Source organism: Hypanus sabinus, chromosome 4, assembly GCF_030144855.1.
Source record: "Hypanus sabinus isolate sHypSab1 chromosome 4, sHypSab1.hap1, whole genome shotgun sequence".
Classification (NCBI taxonomy): domain Eukaryota; kingdom Metazoa; phylum Chordata; class Chondrichthyes; order Myliobatiformes; family Dasyatidae; genus Hypanus; species Hypanus sabinus.
The window spans coordinates 188015112-188040308 of NC_082709.1; the positions used below are offsets into that span (position 1 = coordinate 188015112).

At 48.0% G+C, this 25197-nt stretch overlaps 1 protein-coding gene across 1 annotated transcript in view; it reads left to right on the top strand.

Annotated features, from left to right (window-relative positions):
* pdxka (pyridoxal (pyridoxine, vitamin B6) kinase a) overlaps positions 1-25197 on the top strand; it is a 47468-nt gene that overhangs the window by 20618 nt on the left and 1653 nt on the right. The window contains exons 8-10 of the mRNA XM_059969012.1: positions 8057-8168; positions 20968-21104; positions 24156-24222. Coding sequence (XP_059824995.1) covers positions 8057-8168; positions 20968-21104; positions 24156-24222 — 316 coding nt within the window. The remainder of the gene's footprint in view (positions 1-8056; positions 8169-20967; positions 21105-24155; positions 24223-25197) is intronic.

The window sequence follows — 25197 nt, forward strand, 5'->3', positions numbered from 1 at the left end:
CAAAACAGGTAAGCCACATTGTGATTAAATGTCACAAGTGGATATAGAACATAGACCAGTACAGCACAGGAACAGGCCCTTCAGCCTGCAGTGTTGTGCTGAATCAGTTAAATTAGTAATCAAATGACCAACTAAACTAATCTCTACTGCCTTCACAATGTCCATATCCTTTCATCTTCCTCATATTAATGTGCCTATCTAACCATCTCTTAAAAATCCCTAATCTATCTGCCTCTATCACCATCCCAGGCAGCCACCATCTCTGTGTAAAAAGAGCTTGTCCCTCACAGCTCCTTTGAAATTGCCCCCTCAACTTCAATACATGCTATTAGATTTTCAAACCCTGGGAAAAAGATATTGTCTGTCTTCTCTGACAGTATTGTGCATTAGATGCAAACCATTTTCAGATGTGTGGAAGGCTGGTAGAAGTGCCAAATTAATTAAAGCCCTGTATTTATATCCACTGCATAATTCTGACTGGGATAAAAGCTGTGTCAGTGCAGACTGTTCTTAGTTCCATTCATCTGAATTCCCACTACACTGTCCCATCACACACCTCCAGGTCAGGGACAGTTAGACACAGAGTGAAGCTCCCTCGACACTGTCCCATCACACACTCCCAGGGCAGGGACAGTTAGACAGAGAGTGAAGCTCCCTCTACACTGTCCCATCACACACCTCCAGGTCAGGGACAGTTAGACACAGAGTGAAGCTCCCTCTACACTGTCCCATCACATACTCCCAGGACAGGGACAGTTAGATACAGAGTGAAGCTCCCTCTACACTGTCCCATCACACACTCCCAGGGCAGGGACAGTCAGATACAGAGTGAAGCTCCCTCTACACTGTCCCATCACACACTCCCAGGGACAGTTAGATACAGAGTGAAGCTCCCTCTACACTGTCCCATCACACACCTCCAGGTCAGGGACAGTCAGATACAGAGTGAAGCTCCCTCTACACTGTCCCATCACACACTCCCAGGACAGGGACAGTTAGATACAGAGTGAAGCTCCCTCTACACTGTCCCATCACACACCTCCAGGTCAGGGACAGTCAGATACAGAGTGAAGCTCCCTCTACACTGTCCCATCACACACTCCCAGGACAGGGACAGTTAGATACAGAGTGAAGCTCCCTCTACACTGTCCCATCACACATTCCCAGGGCAGGGACAGTCAGATACAGAGTGAAGCTCCCTCGACACTGTCCCATCACACACTCCCAGGGCAGGGACAGTCAGATACAGAGTGAAGCTCCCTCTACACTGTCCCATCACACACTCCCGAGGTCAGACACAGAGTGGAGCTGTTCTGATTGCGCTGGGAGAAATCGAGGAAAAATTGCTGTATGAAGGTTGTGAGTTACTTGGCATTGGTTTGAAATGTCTCTTGAACATCTAAGTGAGCGGCTGGTTTAGTGTGGAAGCTTCGTTTGGAGTTTTCCTGCCAGTTTGGACGGGGTTCGTTGACGGCTGCGAACTGAGTCGTTCCCTGCTGTGGCCGCTGGCAACTCGCCAGGAAGCCGGGTCGCTCCAAAAACCGGAGACAGATGCCATTGTTCCCCCACTGACATCGGGAGAACCACCTTCCATCTTTATCGTCGTGACTCACGTTCGGTGTAGGAGCCGAAACATCGTTTGAAACGTCTCGACCTCTCACGGCCTGGAAGTTCTGCAGGACTAACGGAGCCTTTCCTGGTGTTGGAATTTCTGGCACTGAGCCAGCAAGGTACTGTCGAGTACAAACTTTTCCGGCCAGTTACTCAACTCACTCCAGTACCTTATAACCAGCACCGGCATATAATTCTCGATTGGGACGCAGAGCAACATGCAGGACTGGTCTACAGGGAGTCGCAGGCCTTCGGGGAGTTATGCAAAGGCGGCTACCTCTCCAGCCTCGGACAACACCCTGTTTCGGTCAGTGAAAGTGGAACACGGGGTGCAATGTATTTTGCGTCCTGGAACTACCCTGGCAAAGTGCGTGGAGGCTATGGAGGACTTGTTGGGGAGAGATGGTGTTTTGGCCACTGAGAAAGAGTTCGGGAAGGCAGTGTTTTATCTGAGGAATGATGAGTTGGTGCATCGGGCCCTCAGTAGGGGGATCATGGTGGAGAACATCTTTTTACAGATGGAGCTAGTGACAGCTCCCACACAACGCATCGTCCTCAGTCACGTAAAGCCTTTCATCCACAATGAGGACCTGCTTCCTGCACCAACACGCTTGGGGCAAGTACGGTCAGAAATAATTGCCATCGGGCTCAAAATCAGGAGACGCACCCTCCGTACCATAATCTCTTTCCGGCAACAGGTATTCATGCAGCTGGAAGGGGAGGACGAAGTTGAGGGCCGGTTTACTGTCGGGCACGAGGGGGTAGATTATCAGGGGTATTGGATCTCTGAGCGCCCACGGTGCCATGCATGTGGGGAGGTGGGGGCACTTTCAGATGGACTGTTCTAGCACCCGAAAACCCAGGGAGTCCACTTCGGGAACTAGTGCCCCAGCTACTTCTGCCCCTGATCCCATTCCTGCTCCTACACCTGTGCTGGCCCCTGCTCCTGTCTCTAACCCTGTCCCTATTCCTATGTCTGTTCCAGTCTCTGCTCCTACCCTTGTGGTTCAGGCGAGTGTTCCTGAGGCTACGTGCAGGGAGGTTCAGGCGAGGGACGGGGTGGAGCTTGTGCGGGGAAGGAAAGTGAGGAAGAAATCCAAACACATGAAGAAGTCGGCCCCCGCGACCGCAGAGCTCACACCCATTTGCCCTGAAGTGGAGCAGGAGGCTCAGGGAAATGCACAGTTGGACGGGGTGATGGAAGCGGAGAGTAACGCTCCATCGGTGAATCCCGCACCTGTGTGCTGCTCCGGCTTGAAGAGGAGATGGGAATGTTCCCCCAAGAGGGCAGGGAATGTAGATGCGGGGAGTCCCAGAAAGGGGTGGCAATCCGGGTGGAAGTTGTGTCTAACCCTGAATCCCCAGAATTAGCCACCAGTCCTGTGGTAGGTGGTGTGTTTGTGCAGGAAGCTAGTGCTAGGCCCGTTTGCACAACTAAAACAGACCTGGAGCCCTCCACCCAGGATTAGCAGTAAGCTCCTCCCGGGAGGCAAGTGTATTAAATAGTACAAGTGGAGAGGAGACCAAGCTCTCTCACTGTCAGCATCAGGCTGCCGGTGAATCCCTTGGACCAGAGTTGCTGGGGTCCCCTTCATGCCTGTCTCCTGGGGAGGGTGATATAACCTGCATGCCGACCCCATCAACTAATGGCCTGCAGGGAGTCCCTGGGGATTTTCCCTCCATCGTCGTAACTGTGGATAAGACTGATGCGATGGTGGACTGAGAAGGTATGAGGGAGGTACCTGCTGCGCAGTGTGGGTTGCAAGTGCAGCCACCTTATGCACCACATGAGAAGGAAGATGGGGAATCTGTCTGCAGTAAGGGGTTGGAGGGTGATTCTATTGATAGCGAGACAATGGACATCCTCACCCCTCCTGAAAAATCCCCATTGATACCTGTGGAGGAGATCAGAGAGTTTATTCACTCCTCTGTGGGTGCAAAGCATCGGCCTAAACTAGCCTTGCTTCTCTGGCTTAGTATTCCGAGGTTGGTGAAGTCCCTGCGAGTCATCCTTAGACGGAAGGGGAAGAGGAAGGGGAATGCTGTGTCGGGGAGTGACAGATGGCAGCTGAAATCCTTCCTGGATGGCCTGGTGAGGGACATCAGGGTGGAAAGCAGCCTCGCTCCTTCGGGAGATGGTGGGTCACAGGGTAGCGATGGTAGCAGTCGGGCCCGGAAAGCGAAGAATATTCTTGGTTTTCTTCAGGATAGTGCAGCTGAGGGCGCCACCATTCTAAGTGGGAAGGGTGCTGGTGCTGAGGCCTAGTGTGCTCCCGACATGAAACTTACCATAGCTAGTCTTAATGTAAATGGTAGCAGGGGCTCTCTCCGCAGATATAATAATCTCTCAGTCCTCAGGGATGGGAGATACGCGGTGAGTTTCCTGCAGGAAACCCATACCACCCCGGGGGATGAGTCCGCTTGGCTCCTGGAGTGGCAGGGCAGGGTCTACATGAGTCACCTTAGCTCCAACTCTAGCGGGGTGGCAATCCTGTTGCCAACCTTGCAGCCAGAAATCGTGGGAGTCGAAGATGTTGTGCCTGGGGCTGTCTGCTCCACCTGGCTGTGCGCCTCAATGGTGTACCGTTGCATTTTATCAACGTGTACGCTCCGAGGCACGGGGTGCTGCAGACGCACCTATTCTGTCAGCTGTCCACCTTGCTGAGTTCTATCGATCCTGGGGACTGCGTCATCCTTGGGGGAGACTTCAACTGTACCCTCGAGGTGGAGGACCACTTGGGCCTCCAACGCAACCCAGCATCGGCGAAAAAGTTAAAGGAGCTAGTCGGCTCCTTTGACTTGGTGGACAGCTGGCGGAATCTTCACCCCGACTCTAGTGCCTTCTCCAGAAGATCTAGGGAGGGAGGTTCCCGGATAGACTGCCTATATATCTCTCAGGCTTATGTCTCCCGCGTGTCGGTGTCCTCCATGCGGCTGGTGTCATGCTCGGATCATCACCTTGTGTGGATGGAATTTACTCCTCTGCACCCTCGGGTGGGATCTGGGTATTGGCACGTTAACAACCAGCTGCTGGAGGACAGCCGATTCCGGGATTCGTTCTGAGCATTCTGGGCCACCTGGAGAGAGAGGGACGGAGAGAGTTCTGCTCCCTATGGTTGTGGTGGGATGTGGACCTTGCCCACATCTGGTTTTTATGTCGGGAGTACACTAGGGGGTCGACAAAGAGGCGGGGCTCTGAGATTGAGCGGCTTGAGACCTAGAGTCCCATCTTGGTCCGACCGGTGGAGACCAACAAATGTGGCAGGAATACCAGGAGAAGAAGGATGCACTAAGGAATCTGCAGCTTCAGCAGTCCCGAGGTGCATATGTGAGGTCGCAGATCCAAATGCTGCAAGATTTGGAACGCGGCTCACCCTTCTACTCATTGGAGAAATGGCGGGGAGTTCAAAAGCAGCTGGTGGAGCTACTGGCTGCTGATGGCTCCTCCATCACGGACCCCGACAAAATTATCAAAGAAGTCCACACTTTCTATCGGTCCTTATTCTCACCGGATCCGTCAAATGCGGGGGCGTGCAGTGAGGCTGGGAAGATTTACCAAAGGTCAGCCCAGAAGACGCAGCGCATCTGGACGCTCCCCTGACTGGGGAGGAGCTGTCTACTGCCCTTCGGCAACCCCAGAGGGGTAAGTCCCCTGGCTTAGATGGTCGGAGTGTGGAGTTTTATCAGGCTTTTTGGGATGTCCTGGGGGTTGATTACAGCTTCGTTCTAGGGGAGAGCCTAGCCACTGGGGAAATGCCCCTCTCATGGCGGAGAGCTGTTGTGGTCCTACTGCCCAAGAAGGGAGACCTCTGCCTGCTAAAGAACTGGCGCCTGGTCTCCCTTCACCCGGGCAATGGCCAACCGTCTTGGTTCAGTACTGACAGGTGATTCATCCTGACCAATCTTACATAGTCCCGGGCCGCTCCATCCAGAACAATGTCCACCTAACAGGACATGATCCACCTGAAGCAAGAGACTGGGTCCCAGGCAGCATTTCTTTCTCTTGACCAGGAGAAGGCATTTAACCGGGTAGACCACAGTTTCCTGGTGGGCACTCTGCAGGCCTTTGGGCTCAGACCACACTGTGTGGCCCGAGTTCGGCTCCTATACTCTGCCGCGGAGTGCCTTGTTAAGGTCAGTGGATCACTGGCAGCGCCCATTCCCCTCAGGAGAGGAGTACGTCAGGGGTGCCCCATGTCCGGTCAATTGTACGCGATCTGTGTCGAGCCATTCCTGAGCCTTCTTTGGCGAAGGTTGACAGGTCTGGTTCTGCGTGAACTGGACATGGATGTCGTCCTCTCGGCCTACGCCGATGATGTACTCCTCATGATGACAGATCCCAATGACCTGCAGAGGATTTGCGAGTGCCAAGAAGTTTTCTCAGCGGCATCCTCCGCTAGGATCAACTGGGCGAAATGTTCCGGACTCTTAGTGGGTCAGTGGCAGGTGGACTCCCTGCCGGAGGAGATGAGAGCTTTTGAGTGGAGCACAAGACGCCACCTCTATCTGGGAGTCTACCTGCATCCTTCTGGGGAGACCTGGCTGGCGAACTGGCAGGACCTGGAGACGAAAGTCATGGCCCAGCTGGGGCACTGGTCAGGCCTTCTCAGGGTGCTTTCCTATCGAGGCAGGGTGGTGGTCATAAACAGCTGGTGGCCTCCATGTTGTGGTATCGGATGGTCACCTTGGCCCCTCCTGCCCCGTTTGTTGCAAGACTGCAGAGGAAGTTAGTGGACTTCTTTTGGGGCAACAGGAAACACTGGGTCTCTGCAGCGGTCTTGAGTCTCCCAGTGGGAGAGGGCGGACAGCCGCTGGTGTTTGTACGTACGCGACTGGCGGCTCTCCGCCTCAGGACTCTGCAGAGATTCCTGTACGCCGAGCACCCTCCCAGGTGGCACGTGTTGGCGACTTTCTTCCTCCAGAGGGGCTGCTGTCTTCATGAAGACATGCGGCTACCACGGGCTGGCGTCAGCCGTGCTGCTTTGCGGAGTCTGCCCGGTTTCTATCAGGACCTACTGAGAGTCTGGAACATGGTCGCCTCAGGCCGGGAATCCCCTCCTCCGGCGTAGGGCGGGGTCCTGGCCGACCCTTGCCCTACCTCAGTGGCTGTCAGTGCGGCTCAGTTGTGTGGACCGACTCAGGCCGAGCTGCTTGTCGGGCCCAGACCCCGCAATCTTCTCCAGGAGCCGTGTCCACACAACTTGGGCCGTCTCTCATCGATACCCACAGTCCCATTCAGGGATGCAAGTAGGAGGTATCTGTATGGGCTGCTACTCCACATCCTCCATTTCCTTGCCCTTGTCCACCGTCCCGACACGCCATGGCGGTCGGTCCTTCCACCCGGAGGTGAGGAGGGTCCCCAATGGAAGTCCCTTTATGCCGGGGTTCTTCCCATGCACCTGGGGGATCTCGGCTGGAGGGTACTGCCTAGAGCGGTCCCCTGCATTAAGTTTTTCAGTTTGTACATGGATCTCCCACCCGGATGCCACTTCTGCGGGCTGGAGGAAACCGTGTACCACATGTACATGGAGTGTGTGAGGCTGCAGCCTCTTTTTGCGTATTTGCGTGGGCTGCTTCTCGCCTTCTGACTGCATTTTAGCCCCACCCTATTTATATATGGTCATCCAGTAGGGAAGGGGGCATGGAGGGATGAGGATGTCCTAGTCAACTTGCTCCTGGGGCTGGCGAAATCTGCCATCCGAGGGTCTTGGAAACGGGTGGCGGGAGGATCTCCCCGGGCAGACTGCCTGGCAATGTTTAGGGGGTATGTTCATGCCCGGGTAAATATTGAAAAAGAACACACGCAGTCCACGGCAGCCTTGGAGGAGTTTCGAGACAGTTGGGCTCCGCGGGGTGTAAGTGCCATCGTGGATAGAGATGGCAACATTCTGGTGTAATGTCTATTGTCTATTTGTAGTGAAGTAATTGTGTTTGCCACTGTTTTGTATATATTGTATAGCACCGATATTTGTAATAAAGGATTTTGTATTAAAAAAAAAGGGCAGGGACAGTTAGATACAGAGTGAAGCTCCCTCTACACTGTCCCATCACACACTCCCAGGGCAGGGACAGTTAGACACAGAGTGAAGCTCCCTCTACACTGTCCCATCACACACCCCCAGGACAGGGACAGTCAGATACAGAGTGAAGCTCCCTCTACACACTCCCATCACGCACTCCCAGGGCAGGGACAGTTAGAAACAGAGTGAAGCTCCCTCTACACACTCCCATCACGCACTCCCAGGGCAGGGACAGTTAGAAACAGAGTGAAGCTCCCTCTACACTGTCCCATCACACACTCCCAGGACAGGGACAGTTAGATACAGAGTGAAGCTCCCTCTGCACTGTCCCATCACACACTCCCAGGGCAGGGACAGTCAGATACAGAGTGAAGCTCCCCATCAGTTTGGTTGTTGGTTGTTAACTGTGACATTGTCTTCTGCAGGTGATGGATGTCCTTCACGAGATGGGCCCTGACACTGTGGTCATCACAAGCTCTGACCTTCCCTCGCAGTTAGGCAGCAACTACTTGGTGACACTGGGCAGCCAGAGGAAAGGTGAGTGAGATGCTCCTCAGCATCAACTACAACGGTTGACTGTCCAGTGGCCATTTGCGGGAGACAGCTACTCTTTCCCACTTCTAACTGCTGACAACGTTCTGAAAGACCTGACTTTAACTTGTGTGATGTACCAGTTTTACACCTTGGTCCCAGGCGAACACTGTTTCATTTGGCTATATTCATGTATGGTTTGAATGATAACTAAATTTCAACTTCATGGGTTGGTTCGTAAAGAAGACACTGTTGGCTCCTGTACCTCTTCCTTGATGGTAGCAATAAGAAGAAGGCATATTCTGGTTTATGGGGGTCCTTTGTGATGGATGCCATCTTTTCAAGGCATCATCTTTTGAAGAACCTTACATGAGGACCCCTAAGTCCCTTTGCATCTCTGATGCTTGAATTTTCTCCCATTTTAGACAATAGTCTGCAATCTTGTTCCTTTTACCAAAATGCATTATCATACATTTCCCAACATTGTATTGCATCTACCATTTGACTTTGCCCATTCTTCCAATTTGCCCAAGTCCTGCTGCAAACACATTGCTTCCTCAGTATTACCTACCCCTCCTACTGTCTTTGTATCACCTGTAACCTTTGCCACAAAGCCATCAATTCCATTATCCAAATCTCTTGACAAACAATGTGAAAAGTAATGGTCCCAATACTGGCCCCTGAGGAACACCACTGGTCATTGGCAGCCAACTAGAAAAAGTCCATTTTATTCCCACTTGCTGCCTCCTGTCTGTCAGCCATTGCCAATATCTTTCCTGTAACAGCATAGGATTTTATCTTGTTAAGCAGCTTCACGTGTGGCACCTTATCAAATGCCTTCTAAAAATCCAAGTAAATGACATCCGCTACCTTTCCTTTGTCCACCCTGCTTGTTACTTTCTCGAAGAACTCTTAACAGTTTTATGAGGCAAGATTCACCTTTACAGAAATCATGCTGACTTTGACTTATTTTATCATTAGTCTCCAAGCAGCCCGAACTGTGAGGATTTTAATGTAAGTAATATGGTATACATAGAAAAAAATAATAACTATATTTATTGAGCACATTTTATACAGATGATGGAGTTTACAATAAGATAAAATGAAAAACATGAAAATAAAATAAAAAATAAAAATAAACCTGAAAATAGCAGTCAAAGACTAGAAGACAAAGTAGCAGAAGTCAGCCATTCGGCCCATCAAGTCTTATCCGCCATTTTATCATGAGCTGATCCATTCTCCCATTTAGTCCCCCGCCTTCTCACCATAACCCTTGAGGCCCTGATTACTCAGATACCTATCGATCTCTGCCTTAAATACACCCAATGACTTGGCCTCCACTGCTGCCTGTGGCAACAAATTCCACAGATTCACCACCCTCTGGCTAAAAGATGTTTGTTAAAAGCAAGGTTATATAAATAGGTTTTGAGTTGGTGTTTAATAGAAGTTCCAACCTTTTTATATGCCGTGGACCCACGCCATTAACTGAGGGGTCCATGGATCCCAAGTTAGAAAATAGTTTTAAATGGAGGTTAAAGTAATTGGGAGTTCAGACACTTTGGACACAAACGATAGAAGTCCTAGTGCAGTGAAGCTGTGGTGAGAGGTGATACCAAGGTCCATGAAAACACACACAAGATGCTGGAGGAACTCAGCACGTTAGGCAGCATCTATGGAAATGAATAAACATTTGGGCTGAGACCCTTCATCAGGAAAGGTCTGAGCCCAAAACAGCGAGTCCTAATGGAGGGTCTTGATCCAAAACTTCGACTATTTATTTCCATAGATGCTTCCTGAGTTCCTCCAGCATTTTCTGTGTTTCACTGGGTTTCTAGCAGAGTCTCTTGTACTTATGAAAATAGACAGTTCTTTGAAGGCTGACGGAAATGCAGCCTTCATATCCAGAGGAGGCACAAGTGGCTGCAGCTGCTGGAATCTCATGCAACAAATAATGTGCTGGAGGAACTCAGCTGGTCAGGGAGTCCTAATCCAAGCAACACACACAAAATGCTGGAGGAACTCAGCAGGCCAGGCAGCATCTATGGAAAAGAGTATAGCCAAAGTTTTGGGCCGAGACTCACCAGTCCTGATGAATCTCATCACCCAGAACATATCCTTGTCTCATTGGTACCTTTGGTGAGGGGTGGGGGTGGTGAGCCTGAATACACACACACAACAATTCAGCAACTGCTTCCTTCCCCTCCACCATCAGATTTCTGAATGGACATTGGACCCATGAACACTACTGTACTTTGCTACACACACGATATTTCTGTTTCTCACCCTTTATGCATGTTGTCTATGTGTATTTTTCCCTCAATCTCAGGTCCTCTACCAGAGACCTAGGAGCTTGAGGGTTCAGCATCTTCTGCACTGAGATCTTAGATGCTGTTCCCGGGATTTGTTGGAGTCGCTCTCCCAGTCCAGGTGTCACAGCTCCAAATGCTCCTATCACCACTGGGATTACTCTGATTTTAACCTTCCACATCCTTTCTATCTTCTCTTTCAAGCCCTGGTATTTCTCCAGCTTCTCATATTCTTTCTTCCTGATGTTACTGCCATTTGGAATTGATACATCTATTGCTTTCTTCTGTCCCTTGTCCAGTATAACTCTGTCTGGCTGGTTGGCCAGAACCTGCTTCTCAGTCTGTCTTTGGAAGTCCCACAGGATCTCAGCTCTGTCATTCTCCACTACCTTCTCAGGTGCTTCTCATTCAGACTTGGAATATCCAATCCATACTCAGTGTTGATGTTCCTGTACACAGTTCCTGCAAATTGGTTATGCTGCCCCTACCTGCACCTTGTACCCTTTGTTGGATGGTTTCCGTGGATTCCTTTCACAGTCTGTATCTTGGGTCTTTTCTGGTGTGATAGACCCCTGCTTCTATCGCTCTTGTACGCAGTGCCTGTTCTTGTGCAGCCATGATTGCTGTCCCTCAGTCCTGCCATTTCCAGCCATTGGTAGGGCTTCCTTATGTCAGTCACCTCTGATATCTGGCGATGATACATCCCATGCAGGGGCTAGTCCTGCCATGGCCTCTGGTCCACTGACTCTGCTTCACCCACTTCCAGTTGCATGTCTCCTGCCTGCTATCTGAGGTATTCTCCTAGCAGGTCATCCTTGGGGGCCATCTTCCTGACATATTCATGGATGATTTGTATTTCTTCCAGGATTTGTATTTCTTCCTTGACACCTCCAAGTCCCCGTCCTCCTTTATTCTGGTGGGTTACTCAACACTGGACTGTGGGTGGAATCCTCAATGTATTGTTAGTAGTTTCTGGGTGCTGGTGTCATCGGCTTCCAGTTGGTTCTTTGGCCAGCACACTACTGCAGCTGGGTATCTGATGACTGGTAGAGTGATTTTGTTCTTCCCATTCACCAACTCCAAAATGCTTTCCCACTGAGACCTGACATCTGACCAGTTTCATTTCCCAATACCAGATCAAGTACAGCCTCTCCTCTTGTAGGCTTATCTCCAGATTGTGTCAGGAAACCTTCCTGAACACACCTAACAAACTCCTCCTCATCTAAACCCCTTGCTCTAGGGAGATGCCAATCAATATTTGGGAAATTAAAATCTCCCACCACAACAACCCTGTTATTATTACACCTTTCTTGAATCTGTCTCCCTACCTGCTCCTCGATGTCCCTATTACAGGAGGTCTATATGTTTTGAAATCTGTTGATTTGTGGTAGCAGCATAGCACAATACATAAAAGGTATAAATTACAACAAGAAATACATGTTAATAACAATTAGATACTACAAAAAGAGAGCAAAATGGCTATATTTTATATTTTGTGTCATGTTTTTCTGAAATTTGGGCCACCAGAAAGAATTCCTCCCAGATAACCCATCAATTCCTCTTCCTGTCTCTGAAGTTTCAAACGAGCCATTGGTTCATTTTGGTAGGTCAAATGTGATGGCAGAGTACAGTATTAATGGTAAGACTCTTGGCAGTGTGAAGGATCAGAGGGATCTTGGGGTCCGAGTCCACAGGACACTCAAAGCTACTGGTTAAGAAGGCATACAGTGCATTGGCATTCATCAACTGTGGGATTCAGTTTAAGAACCTAGAGGTAATGTTACAGCTTTATAGGACCCTGGTCAGACCCCACTTGGAGTACTTTCCTCAGTCACCTTGCTACAGGAAGAATGTGGAAACCATAGAAAGGGTGCAGAGGAGATTTACAAGGATGTTGCCTGGATTGGGGAGCATGCCTTATGAGAATAGGTTGAGTGAACTTGGCCTTTCCTCCTTGGAGTGACGGAGGATGAGAGGTGACCTGATAGAGGTGTGTAAGATGATGAGAGGTATTGATCGTGTGGATAGTCAGAGGCTTTTTCCCAGGGCTGAAATGCCCAGCACAATAGGGCACAGTTTTAAGGTGCTTGGAAGTAGGTACAAAGGAGATGTCAGGGGTAAGTTTTTTACGCATAGAGTGGTGAGTGCATGGAATGGGCTGCCGGTGATGGTGGTGGAGGTGGAAACGATAGGTTCTTTAAAGAGACTCCTGGATAGTCTCTTAGAAAAACAGTGGGCTATGTGTAACCCTAGGTAATTTCTCAAATAAGTACATGTTTGGCACAGCATTGCTGTAGGTTTTCTGTGTTCTATGCCTATAAGACATAAAAGTAGAAAAGGGCTATTTGGCCCTTAAAGTCTGTTCTGCCATTCCGTTGTGGCTGATTTATTTTCCCTTTTTACACCAGAGGTATTCTGATTCTGTAAATCTTGGTGCAAAGTCTGCTATTTATTTCATTCATCTCTATCATCACTCCTGGGATTCCTGTTGGGATCAATATTTAATTATTTCCACTTGCATTCCTTTAGATAATTGTGGAAGTTCTTGCAATTGTTTTGTTAATGTTTTGCTAATCCTAATCTATCTTCTGCCTTTCTATCAGTTTTTGTTCTCTGAAACTCTCTTTAAATTTACAACAAAGTATGCCTCTTCTTTTAACCTTATCCCCTCTCTGCACTCTTGGCCAACAACACACTCCATACTTTTAATCTCATCCCCTCCCCTCTCGACCGAACACAGGCTCCACACATTTTGCAGAGTCATGCAGCATGAAACAGACCTTTCAGCCCAACCTGTCCATACTGACCAAAAAGCCAATCTAAGTGAGTGAGTGCCCTTTGCCCAAATTTCACTCTGCTGAACACCAGCCACGTAACGTAAGGTGGAAAAAAATGTAAATATTTATTCACTCACCATGAGTCCGATGTGGTACTCATGTCCTCTCATTTCTGCAGACCACAGTGGGAATAGTGTGACAGCAATCATTGCAACAATATATAATGGAAACTCTTACGAAAAGTAGTGGACAGTGGCCCAGTCCATCACAAGTGGAGTCCTCCCCACCAATGAGCACACCCACATGAAACGCATTTGCAGGAAGGCAGCATCCATCATTAGGGAGCCCCACCATCTGGGAAAGAAAAATCTCTTCTCACTGTTGCAATCAGGAAGGAGGTACTGGAGCCTCAGGACTTGCACCACCACGTTCAGGAACTTGTATTACCTCTCAACAATCGGACTCTTCATCAGCATGAACAACCTATGGATCACTTTCAAGGATTCAACAAGTCTTTCTCAATATTATTATTCATAGAAACATAAAAAGCCTAGAGCACAATACAGGCCCTTTTGCCCACGACGCTGTGCCAAACACCTGCTTACTTTAGAATTACCTTGGGTTACCCATAGCCCTCTATTTTTCTAAGCTCCTTGTAGCTCTCCAGGAGTCTCTTAAAAGACCTTATTGTATCCGCCCCCACCATCACTGTCGCCAGCAGCCCATTCCACGCATTCATCCTCTGTGTGTTAAATAAATACATACTGAAATAAATCAATCAATCAACAACAACAGCTTACCCCTGACATCCCCTCGATACCCAGTTCCAAGCACCTTAAAATGGGGCCCTCTCATGTTAGCCATTTCAGCTGTGGGAAAAAGCCTCTACCTATCTCATCAACTTATACATTTCTATCAGGTCACCTCTCATTCTCTGTCGCTCCAAGGAGAAAAGGCTGAGTTCACTCAACCTATTCTCATAAGGCATGCTCCCCAATCCAGGCAACATCCTTGTAAATCTCCTCTGCACCCTTTCTATGGTTTCCACATCCTTCCTGTAGTGAGGTGACCAGAACTGAGCACCGTACTCAAAGTGCGGTCTGACCAGGGTCCTATTTAGCTGTAACATTACCTCTCGGCTCCTAAACTCAATCCCACAATTGATGAAGGCCAATGCACCGTATGCCTTCTTAACCACAGAGTCAACCTGCGCAGCAGATTTGAGTGTCCTATGGACTCGGACTCCAAGATCCCTCTGATCGTCCACGCTGCCAGGAGTCTTACCATTAATACTATACTCTGCCATCATATTTGACCCACCAAAATGAACCACCTCACACTTACCTGGGTTGAACTCCATCTGCCACGTCTCAGCCCAGTTTTGCATCCTTTCAATGTCCCACTGTAACCTCTGACAGCCCTCCACACTATCCACAACACCCCCAACCTTTGTGTCATCAGCAAACGTACTAACCCATCCCTCCACTTCTTTATCCATGTCATTTATAAAAATCCCGAAGAGAAGAGGACCCAGGACAGATCCCTGAGGCATCCCACTGGTCACACGCCTCCATGCAGAATATGACCCCTCTACAACCACTCTTTGCCTTCTGTGAGGAAGCCAATTCTGGATCCACAAAGCAATATCTCCTTGGATCCCATGACTCCTTACTTTTTCAATAAGCCTTGCATGGGGTACCTTATCAAATGCCTTGCTGAAATCCATATACACTACATCTACTGCTCTACTTTCATCAATGTGTTTAGTCACATCCTCAAATAATTCAATAAGGCTTGTAAGGCACGACCTGTCTTTCACAAAGCCATGCTGACTATTCCTAATCATATTATGCCTCTCCAAATGTTCATAAATCCTGTCTCAGGATATTTTCCATCAACTTACCAACCACTGAAGTAAGACTCACTGGTCTATAATTTCCTGGGCTATTTCTACTCCCTTTCTTGAATAAAGGAACAACATTTGCAACCCTCCAGTCCTCCAGAACCTCTCCCGTCCCCATTGATGATGCAAAGATCATTGTTAGAGGATCAGCAAACCCCTCCCTCGCCTCCCACAGTGGCCTGGGTTATATCTTGTCCCGTCCCGGTGATTTATCCAACTTGGTGCTTTCCAAAAGCTCCAGCACATCCTCATTCTTAATGTCTATATGCTCAAACTTTTCAGTCCACTGTAAGTTATCCCTACAATCGTCAAGTTCTTTTCCGTAGTGAATACTGAAGCAAAGTATTCATTAAGTACCTCTGCTATCTCCTCCACTGTCACACTTGATTAGTTCTCTTCTCTCACATCTTATCCTCTGGCTCTTCACATAATAGTAGAATGCCTTGGGATTTTCCTTAATCCTGTCTGCCAAGGCCTTCTCATGGCCCCTTCTGGCTCTCCTAATTTCTTTCTTAAGCTCCTTCCTGCTAGCCTTATAATCTTCTGGATCTCTATCATTACCTAGTTTTTTTTTAATCTTTCGTAAGTTTTTCTTTTCTTCTTGACTAGATTTTCAACAGCTTTTGTACACCATGGTTCCTGTACCCTACCATCTTTTCCATCTCATTGGAACGTACCTATGCAGAACTTCACGCAAACATCCCCTGAACATTTGCCACATTTCTTCTGTACATTTCCCTGAGAACATCTGTTCCCAGTTTATGATTCCAAGTTCCTGCCTGATAGCTTCATATTTCCCCTTACTCCAATTTCCTAACTTGTCTGTTCCTATCGCTCTCCAATGCTGTGGTAAAAGAGATAGAATTGTGATCACTATCTCCAAAAGAAACCTTCCTGAACACACCTAACAAACTCCACCCCATCTAAACCCCTCGCTGTAGGAGGATGCTATTCAATATTGGGAAAATTAAAATCTCCCACCATTATGACCCTGTTATTATTACATCTTTCCAGAATTTGTCTCCCTATCTGCTCCTCAATGTCTCTATTAATATTGAATGGTATATATATATTTTAAAAAAACACCCAGTAGAGTTATTGACCCCTTCCTGTTCCTAATCTCCACCCACAGATACTCTGTAGACAATCCCACTATGATGTCCTCCTTTTCTGCAACCATGACTCTATCTCTGATCAACAGTGCCACACCCCCACCTCTTTTGCCTCCCTCCCTGACCTTTCTGAAACATCTAAAACCCGACACTCTCAGTAGCCATTGCTGTCCCTGAGACATCCTAGCCTCTGTAATGGCCACAACATCATACTGATCCACGCTCATCTGCTTTGTTCATAATGCTTCTTGCATTAAAATAGACTCATCTCAAACCACCTGTCTGAGTGCGTCCCTTCTCTATCACCTGCCTATTCTCCCTCTCACACTGCCAGAAACTTTCTTTTTTTATGACCCATCAGCCCCTTCCTCCGTCTCTTCAGTTTGGTTCCCATCCCCCCAGCGATTCTAGTTTAAACTCTCACCATTAGCCTTAGCAAACCTCCCTGCCAGAATATTGGTCCCCCTGGGATTCAAGTGCAATCCGTCCTTTTTGTACAGGTCACACCACAGTATCACCTGTCTGAACCCCTAACTACAGAGTCCTCTATTACTGCTACCTTCTCCCTTTCCCTACCCTTCTGAGCTACAGTGCCAGACCCTGTGCCAGAGGCACGGCCACTGTTGCTTTCCCCAGGTAGGCTGTCACCCCCAACAGTACTCAAACAGGAGTACTTACTGTTAAGGGGGTCAGCCACAGGGTTACTCTCTAGTATCTGACTCTTGCCCTTTGCTCTCCTGACTGTTACCCACTTAACTGTCTCCCCAGGCCCCGGTGTGACTACTTGCGTATAGCTCCTCTCTATCACCTCCTCAATCTCCTTGACCAGACGAAGGTCATCGAGCTGCATCTCCAGTTCCCTTATGCAGTCCCTAAGAAGCTACAGCTTGATGCACCTGGCTGTCTCGGAGGCTTGGAGTCTCTCAGATTTTCCACATCTGACACCCAGTGCAGAACACTGGCCTCACAAACATACTTCCTTTTCCTATTCCTCACAAGTAGCTTACCTCATCTCGACCCGTTATCGCCGAAGCCTTGTTGAACCAAAGCCCTCCTACTGTGTCTCCCTCTACAAAACACCCACTCGATAAAGCTGACTTCTTTTAAATCCTTCCCGCTGGTTTAACTCACATCCACAAGCTTGCACGGTCATGCCTCAATTATTTTTTATATTTGTATTATTTTGCACAATATCTGTCTTTGTGTGTAATTGTTCATTGTTTCCCTTGTGTTTGTTGTCCTGTGAATGCCTGCAAGAAAATGAATCTCAGGGTGACTGATACAGTTTATACTTTGAACAACAGTCAAACACACAGTGTGTTAGCCTCTGAACTCAGGGTAGAAAAACAGAGCAAGTGAGCAAAGTATGAAGATATGATGGAGTAACACAAAATGCTTTGGATTTCCAGCGTCTGTCTGTCTGTGGGTATGGTAGAGGGGTAAGAGGAAAGTGCACAGGAGGGTAGGAAAACAAACAGATGGTGTAATAAGTATACTGTATACTTATATGGTGCCTGAAGGCTTCTAAGTTGCCCTCTAATCTAATGTCACCGGTTTGAGTTACAAATCCCATGGAGTTAAAGTTCTTGCAGATTATTATGTTACATTTTCTGCAAACATTGATTATTTCTTGAGTAATTCTCTTCACTGACTTATTGCTGATCCCAGGGACCTGAGGATCTTTACATATCCCTTCTTATCTCCTCATGGAACATAGAGCAGGGATTTCATTGAAACCTATTGGATATTAAAAGGCCTCAACAGACTGGGTGTGGAGAGGATGTTTCCTATTGTAGAGGATTCTACAACCAGAGGGCACAGCTTCAGGACAGAGGGGCATCCATTTAGAACAGAAGTGAGGAATTTCTTTAGTCAGAGGGTCGTCAAGTTTATTGTCATTTCACTATAATATATATGTATATAACGAGAAGTTTCTTTGAACCAAGGTGTAAAACACAGTAGGTCACATAACACATAACATACAATAACTAATGAAGATAAGGATAAAATCTACAGATGAATCGCACATAAATAACAAGCTAAAGTGTTTTAGTATTAATTATTGTAAGCTCCAGGACAGATTAACCAGTGAGTATGATGCAGCAGGAAGTTCAGAAGCCAAATGGCCTGAGGGAAGAAACTGTTTCCCATCCTGACCATTCTTGTCTTTATGCATCAGAGTCACCTGCCTGATGGTAGAAAGTTAAAGAAGATGTTGGATGGATGGGTGGGATCATTAATAATAATAAGGCCCCTGTGTACGCAGTGCTCCCGTTGGATGGTAGGGAGACCCTTTGATCCTCTCAGATGTTCTCACAGTCCGTTGTAGGGAATTCTGGTGTGATGTTCAACTGTTCCCATACCAGATGGAGATGCAACTTGTCAGGACACTCTCAATGGTGTCTCTGTAAAAAGCAGTTAAGATGGTGGTGGGGGGGATGGGAGCCTAGCTTCCCTCAATCTTCTCAGGAAGTGGAGGCACTGCTGTGCCTTCATGTTCAGGGAGGTGATATTTAGGGACCAGGTGAGGTCGTCATGATGTGAACTCCCAGGAACTTGGAGTACTTAATTCTCTACAGAGGAGCCATGTATTCGCAGAGGGGCATGGTTTGTCTGCACCTTCCTGATTTCCTTTGTCTTCTCCACAATCAGGCTTGCGCTGTTCTTCTCACACCGTTCCACCAGCTGATCCACTTCCTCTTGATACTCTGTCTCATCAACGGTCTTGATAAGGCCAACCACTGTTGTGTCATCCACAAACTGATGACACTGTTTGAGCTGGATCCTGTGACACAGTCGTGTGTCAGCAGCGGGCTGAGCACCAGTACTCAGCGTAATGGGACGAGAGACATTCCTGCCCACAGAGACAGACTCTGACCTGATTGTTACGAAATCCAGTATGCAATTGCAGAGGGAGGTGTTGAGACCCACCAGTTTCTGGGGTATGTTGGTGTTGAACACTGAACTGAAGCCTATAAACAGCAGTCTGGCAAATGAGACCCATTTTCCAGGTGGATCAGGACGGAGTGGATGGCAGAGGATATTGCATTATAAGTGGATCAATTTGAGCGATAAAGTAACTGGAAAGGGTCCAGTGTAGCTGGGAGAAAGGCTTTAATGTGTTCCATGACCAGCTGCTCAATGCATTTCATAATGGTTAGTGTTAATGCCACTGGGCGATAGTCATTTGGCAGGTTAATGTTGCCGCCTTTGGCACTGGAATAATGGTTGCCTCCTTGAAAAACGAGAGTTTGTGATTCTGTGGAATTCATTGGAGACTGCTGTGAAGGCAAGTCATTTGGGTACATTTAAAACCCAAGTTCACAGGTTCTTCATGAGTTAGGGCGTCAAAGATTATAATTGTGTTCTGGTTTAAAAAAAATTCTGCTTTATATGTACAGAGAACAGAGCATTACAGCATAGTACAAGTCCTTTGGCTCACAATGTTGTGCTGATCTATATATATATATATATATATATATATACTTACTAAAAGTAACAAAAACTAATAATTAGTACCAAAAGATGAATACTGAGGTCACAAACACAAAATGCTGGATGGATTCAGCAGGTCTAGCAGCAGCTGCTGTTGGTAAAGGATAGATTCTTTATTCCTCTCCGTAAATGCTGCTTGGCCTGCAGAGTTCCTCCACCATTTCGTGTGTGCTTCTCTGCATTCCCAGCATCTGCAGAGTCTCTTTGTGTCTATAATAATGAAGTGGTGTTCATGGACCACTCAGAAATCTGATGACGGAGGGAGAAGAAGCTGTTCCTAAGACATTATGTCTTCAGGTTCCTGCACCACCACCTTCTCATTGACAGTAGCAATGAGAAGAGGGTGTGTCCTGAGTGATAAGATTACTTAATGATGGATGCTGCCATTTTGAGGCATCACCTTCTAAAGATATCATTGATGGTGGGGAAGGTTGTGTTCATAAGTTTATGACCCTCTGCACCCTCTTGTGATCCCTTGCATTGGCGCCTCCGTACCAGGCTGTGATGCAGCCAGTCCAAATGCTCTCCACAGTATATGTATAGAACTTTGCAGGGTTTCAGATTCACTGCCTCCATCAGCAGTCTGAGGCCGAGGCTTGTGCATGAGGATTTCATGCAAAGTGCTGGAGGAACTCAGTAGGTCAGGCAGCATCTGTGGAGAGGATTAAACAGTCAACTTTTCAGGTGGAGAAAGGAAGGGGGAAAATGAGAGAATAAGAATGTGGTGGAAGAGGAAGGAGGACAAGCTAGAAGGTGATAAATGAAGGCTGGTGGGTGGTGGAGGGGTGATGAAGTGAGAAGCTGGGAGGGGATATTGTAAGTGGAAACGGTAAAGGGCTGGAGAAGAAGGAATCTGATAGGAGAGCGTGCTCTAGGAGAAAGGGAAGGAGGAGGGTGATATGCAGGTGAGGAGAAGAGGTAAGAGGCCAGAGTGAGGAATTGAAGAGGGATGAATGAAGGGAAAAAAATTGCCAGAAATTGTAGAAATCGATGTTTATGCCTTCACGTTGGAGGCTATCTAGATAGAATATGAGGTTTTGCTCAACCAACCTGAGTATTGCCTCATTGTGGCAGAAAAGGGGGCCAAGAAACAATTCATCGGAATGGGGATAGGAAATCAACATGTCGGAACAGGAGAGGGAATTGGAATTGAAATTGTTGGCCACCTAGAAATTCCACTATGTGGTGTCTGCTTTTGTTGTCTATGTTCAGTGACAGCGACAGGATCGCGGGTGACGGAGCGGATTCGAATGGAGATTCCAAAGGTGGAGGCCGTGTTTGTGGGGACAGGGGATTTGTTTGCTGCCATGCTCCTGGCTTGGACTCATAAGCACCCAAACAATCTGAAGGTAAGTCCGTGCCACAGAGCGCTGACTGAGGAACATTCCACTCGGAGAAATAGGAACAACGACAAGGAATATGATTCAGATTTATTTATCACATTGACAGCAGACCAGTGTAGTGATTAGCACAATGCTTTATGGGACAAGGACAGGTGACCTGGGTTCCATTCCCACCGTTGCTTGGAAAGGAGTTTGTATGTTCTCCCTGTGACAGCGTTGGATTCCTCTCTTAGCCAGAGATGTACTGGTTGGTCGGTTAATTGGTCATTGTAAATTGTCCCGTGATTAGGCTAGGATCAAGTAGGTGGGTTGCTGGGTGGCGTGATAGTTGTGCCGGAAAGGCCTGTTCCACACTGTATCTCAATAAAATTACATTGACTCACACGGTGAAACAACGCACCCGAGGATGTGGTGGGGGGAGCCCGCAAACATTGCCACACATTCCAGCACCAACACAGGATGTCCACAATGCATGGCAGAACAACACAGAACACAACTACAGTTCAGTTAGTCTGGGTTTGGGAGGCAAGAATCCAGGAGAGGTTGGAATAGCTGTTCTCTGAAGTGCTGGATGTTGATGGGAGACCTGATAATGTTTGTAAAATGATGAGGGGCATAGATAGGGTGCATGATCAGAGCTTTTTTAACTCAGCATTGGAATTTCATGTACCAGAGGGCATGGCATTATTGTGAACAGGTCTATGTACAGTGCATTTTACTTCCACACACAGTTGTGGGTGCCAGGAACAGGGCGCCGAGGGAAGTGCTGAAAGTGGATACAATAACATTGTTTAATGACATTTTAACAAGGGCATTACATTTGGAATGTTGTGTAAGTTCCAGTGGCCTCACTATGGGAAAGCTCGGGAAGCTTTAGAAGGGGTGAAGAGAAGGTTTAATCAGAATGCTACCTGGACTAGGGCACATGCCTTATGAGGAAAGATAGAACAAGCCAGGGCTTTTCTCTTTGGGTAGAAAGCGGATGAGAGGTGACAAGATGAGCAGTGGCACAGCCAGAGACTTCTCCCCAAGGTGGAAATGGCTAATTTAAGGTGATTGGTGGGAAGTGTCGGTTGGCAGAAATGTCAGAGATAGATTTTTTACACAGGGGAGGTGGTAGGGCTATTTAAATGCTTTTAGATAGGAAAATGGAGGGCTACGCAGAATGGAAGGGTTAGATTGATCTTTGAGTAGGTTAAAAGGTCAGGAAAACAGTATGGGCTGAAGGGCCTGTTCTGTGTTCTCTGACATGGGAGTTGGCGGGGTGTAGATCGTTTGCAGGCAGCTGGGTTTAGTTTAATTGGACATTATGGAAGGCAGTGTCCGTACTTTGGACTGTGCTGTGTGCATTTGGAAAACCATAGCATTGTTAGACAGAGTAAACAAGAGGGCACAGAGATAACAGATAGGAAAGCTGCAACAGAGCCAGCAGATGGAACTACATCAAGGACACTTCGCAGAACTTTTAGAAGGAGATGTTTTCATTCCCAGCAGAAACAACAAATAAAATTGAGACCTAAAGGAAATATATAAAATTGAAAAGTGTAGCTAGGGTAGGCTGTCTGTTTTCCACTGGTAGGATATCATAAACAAGGTGTAGATGAATGGTAAGAGGAAGGAAGTTCAAAGGGAATCAGAGGGGTAATTTCTTTTCACAGACATTGATATCTGGAGTTCACTGACAGAGGAGGTGGATTCATCCACAAAATGCTGGAGGAACACAACAAGTCAGTCAGCATTGATGGAGGGGAAAGAATAGTCGATGTTTCAGGTGAAAACCCTTCACCAGAACTGGAAAGGAAGGGGGAAGAAGCCATAATAAGGTTGGGGGAGGGGAAGGAGTACAAGCCGGTAGGTGATAGGTGAGACGAGGTGAGGGGGTGGGGGGTGGCAGTGAGGGGGTGGGGGGTGGCGGTGAGGGAAGGAGATGAAGCAAGGAGCTGGGAGGTGACAGGTGGATGAGGTAAAAGCACTGAAGGAGGAATCTGACAGGAGAGGACACTGGCCCATGGAAGAAAGGAAAGGAGGAGGGGCACCAGAGGGAGGTGATGGGCAGGTGAGGTGAGAGAGGAGCCAGAATGAGGAATGGGAAAAGAAAGGGAGGGAGGAGAAACTACTCAAAGTTAAAGAAATCATTGTTGGTGCCATCATGTTGGAGGTTACTGAGATGGAGAATGACAGAATGGGGAAGGGAATCACAATAATTTTGTTTGAGATATTTGGACAGGCACTGGTATAGGCACCTAATATGCGCAATTAGGATATGTGCAGGTGGGCCGAATGGCTTGCTGATGAGCAGCCTGTGAGTTGGTACAGGTATCAGTCACTGGCGAATGAAACACAGGATGGGGAAGTTAGATTGAGGCGTGTCCCTGATTGAGGAGTTGTTGGAGATGAAGTGGATCAGGGGTCAGGATGAGCTTTTAACATGGAGAGCTTGAAACTGCCTCTGGCACCCTGATAACAATGGAAGGATGAGGCAGATCGGGTATGTGAGTACAGGAAAGGATGAATCGCATTCTGCAGAGCCAGGCACAACTGCTCACATAACCAGCTTTGAAATATAATTCCTCCCTCCACCTGTCCTGGGAATGTGTTCTCGGCTTCAAACTGTTTCCTCAAATCTTTCACCAACTCTGTTCAGTGTTTTTCCTGATCACTGTCTGCATGTCTGTCTTAATGTGAAACACGCAAAGTCTATCACACGCAGACGCATAGGCAGACTCTCACTGAAGAATGTGTCACACACACACATCACATGCATATATGCAAACACGCATGCACACTCAAGGGGAAAGGTTTCACATACTAGTTCTGTCTCTCACTCGCACTCACGCACCCTCTGACGCTCACTGGGAGGTGGGTCCTACACACGGAGAGGGGAGAGAGCCACAGTTAGGCACACCAATTCAATGAAGAGCAAATCTCTCTGGATTGTGTTAGATTCAGTGCTTCAGGATTGTTCATTCTGAGCTCGGGTATATGAAGGATCAGATGGCTTTGCTGACAAACAGCCATCTCATCTCCCCCTAATACTGCCAATCTTCACCCACACAGATTGCCTGTGAGAAAACCGTCTCCGCCCTTCAACACATCGTGACCCGGACCATAGCCAATGCAAAGGGTAACAAGGATTTCTCTCCTTTGTAATTCTGGGAACATTTGATTCATCTGGGTTGGAAATTAGAGAATGTGATGGGACAGTGTCGAGGGAGCTTCACTCTGTATCTAACTGTCCCTGTCCTGGGAGTGTGTGATGGGACAGTGGAGAGGGAGCTTCACTCTGTATCTAACTGTCCCTGCCCTGGGAGTGTGTGATGGGACAGTGTAGAGGGAGCTTCACTCTGTGTCTAACTGTCCCTGCCCTGGGAGTGTGTGATGGGACAGTGTAGAGGGAGCTTCACTCTGTATCTGACTGTCCCTGTCCTGGGAGTGTGTGATGGGACAGTGTAGAGGGAGCTTCACTCTGTATCTAACTGTCCCTGTCCTGGGAGTGTGTGATGGGACAGTGTAGAGGGAGCTTCACTCTGTGTCTAACTGTCCCTGCCCTGGGAGTGTGTGATGGGACAGTGTAGAGGGAGCTTCACTCTGTATCTGACTGTCCCTGTCCTGGGAGTGTGTGATGGGACAGTGTAGAGGGAGCTTCACTCTGTATCTAACTCTCCCTGCCCTGGGAGTGTGTGATGGGACAGTGTAGAGGGAGCATCCCTCTGTATCTAACTCTCCCTGCCCTGGGAGTGTGTGATGGGACAGTGTAGAGGGAGTTTCACTCTGTATCTAACTCTCCCTGCCCTGGGAGTGTGTGATGGGACAGTGTAGAGGGAGCTTCACTCTGTATCTAACTGTCCCTGCCCTGGGAGTGTGTGGTGGGACAGTGTAGAGGGAGCTTCACTCTGTATCTAACTGTCACTGCCCTGGGAGTGTGTGGTGGGACAGTGTAGAGGGAGCTTCACTCTGTATCTGACTGTCCCTGCCCTGGGAGTGTGTGATGGGACAGTGTAGAGGGAGCTTCACTCTGTATCTGACTGTCCCTGCCCTGGGAGTGTGTGATGGGACAGTGTAGAGGGAGCTTCACTCTGTATCTAACTGTCCCTGTCCT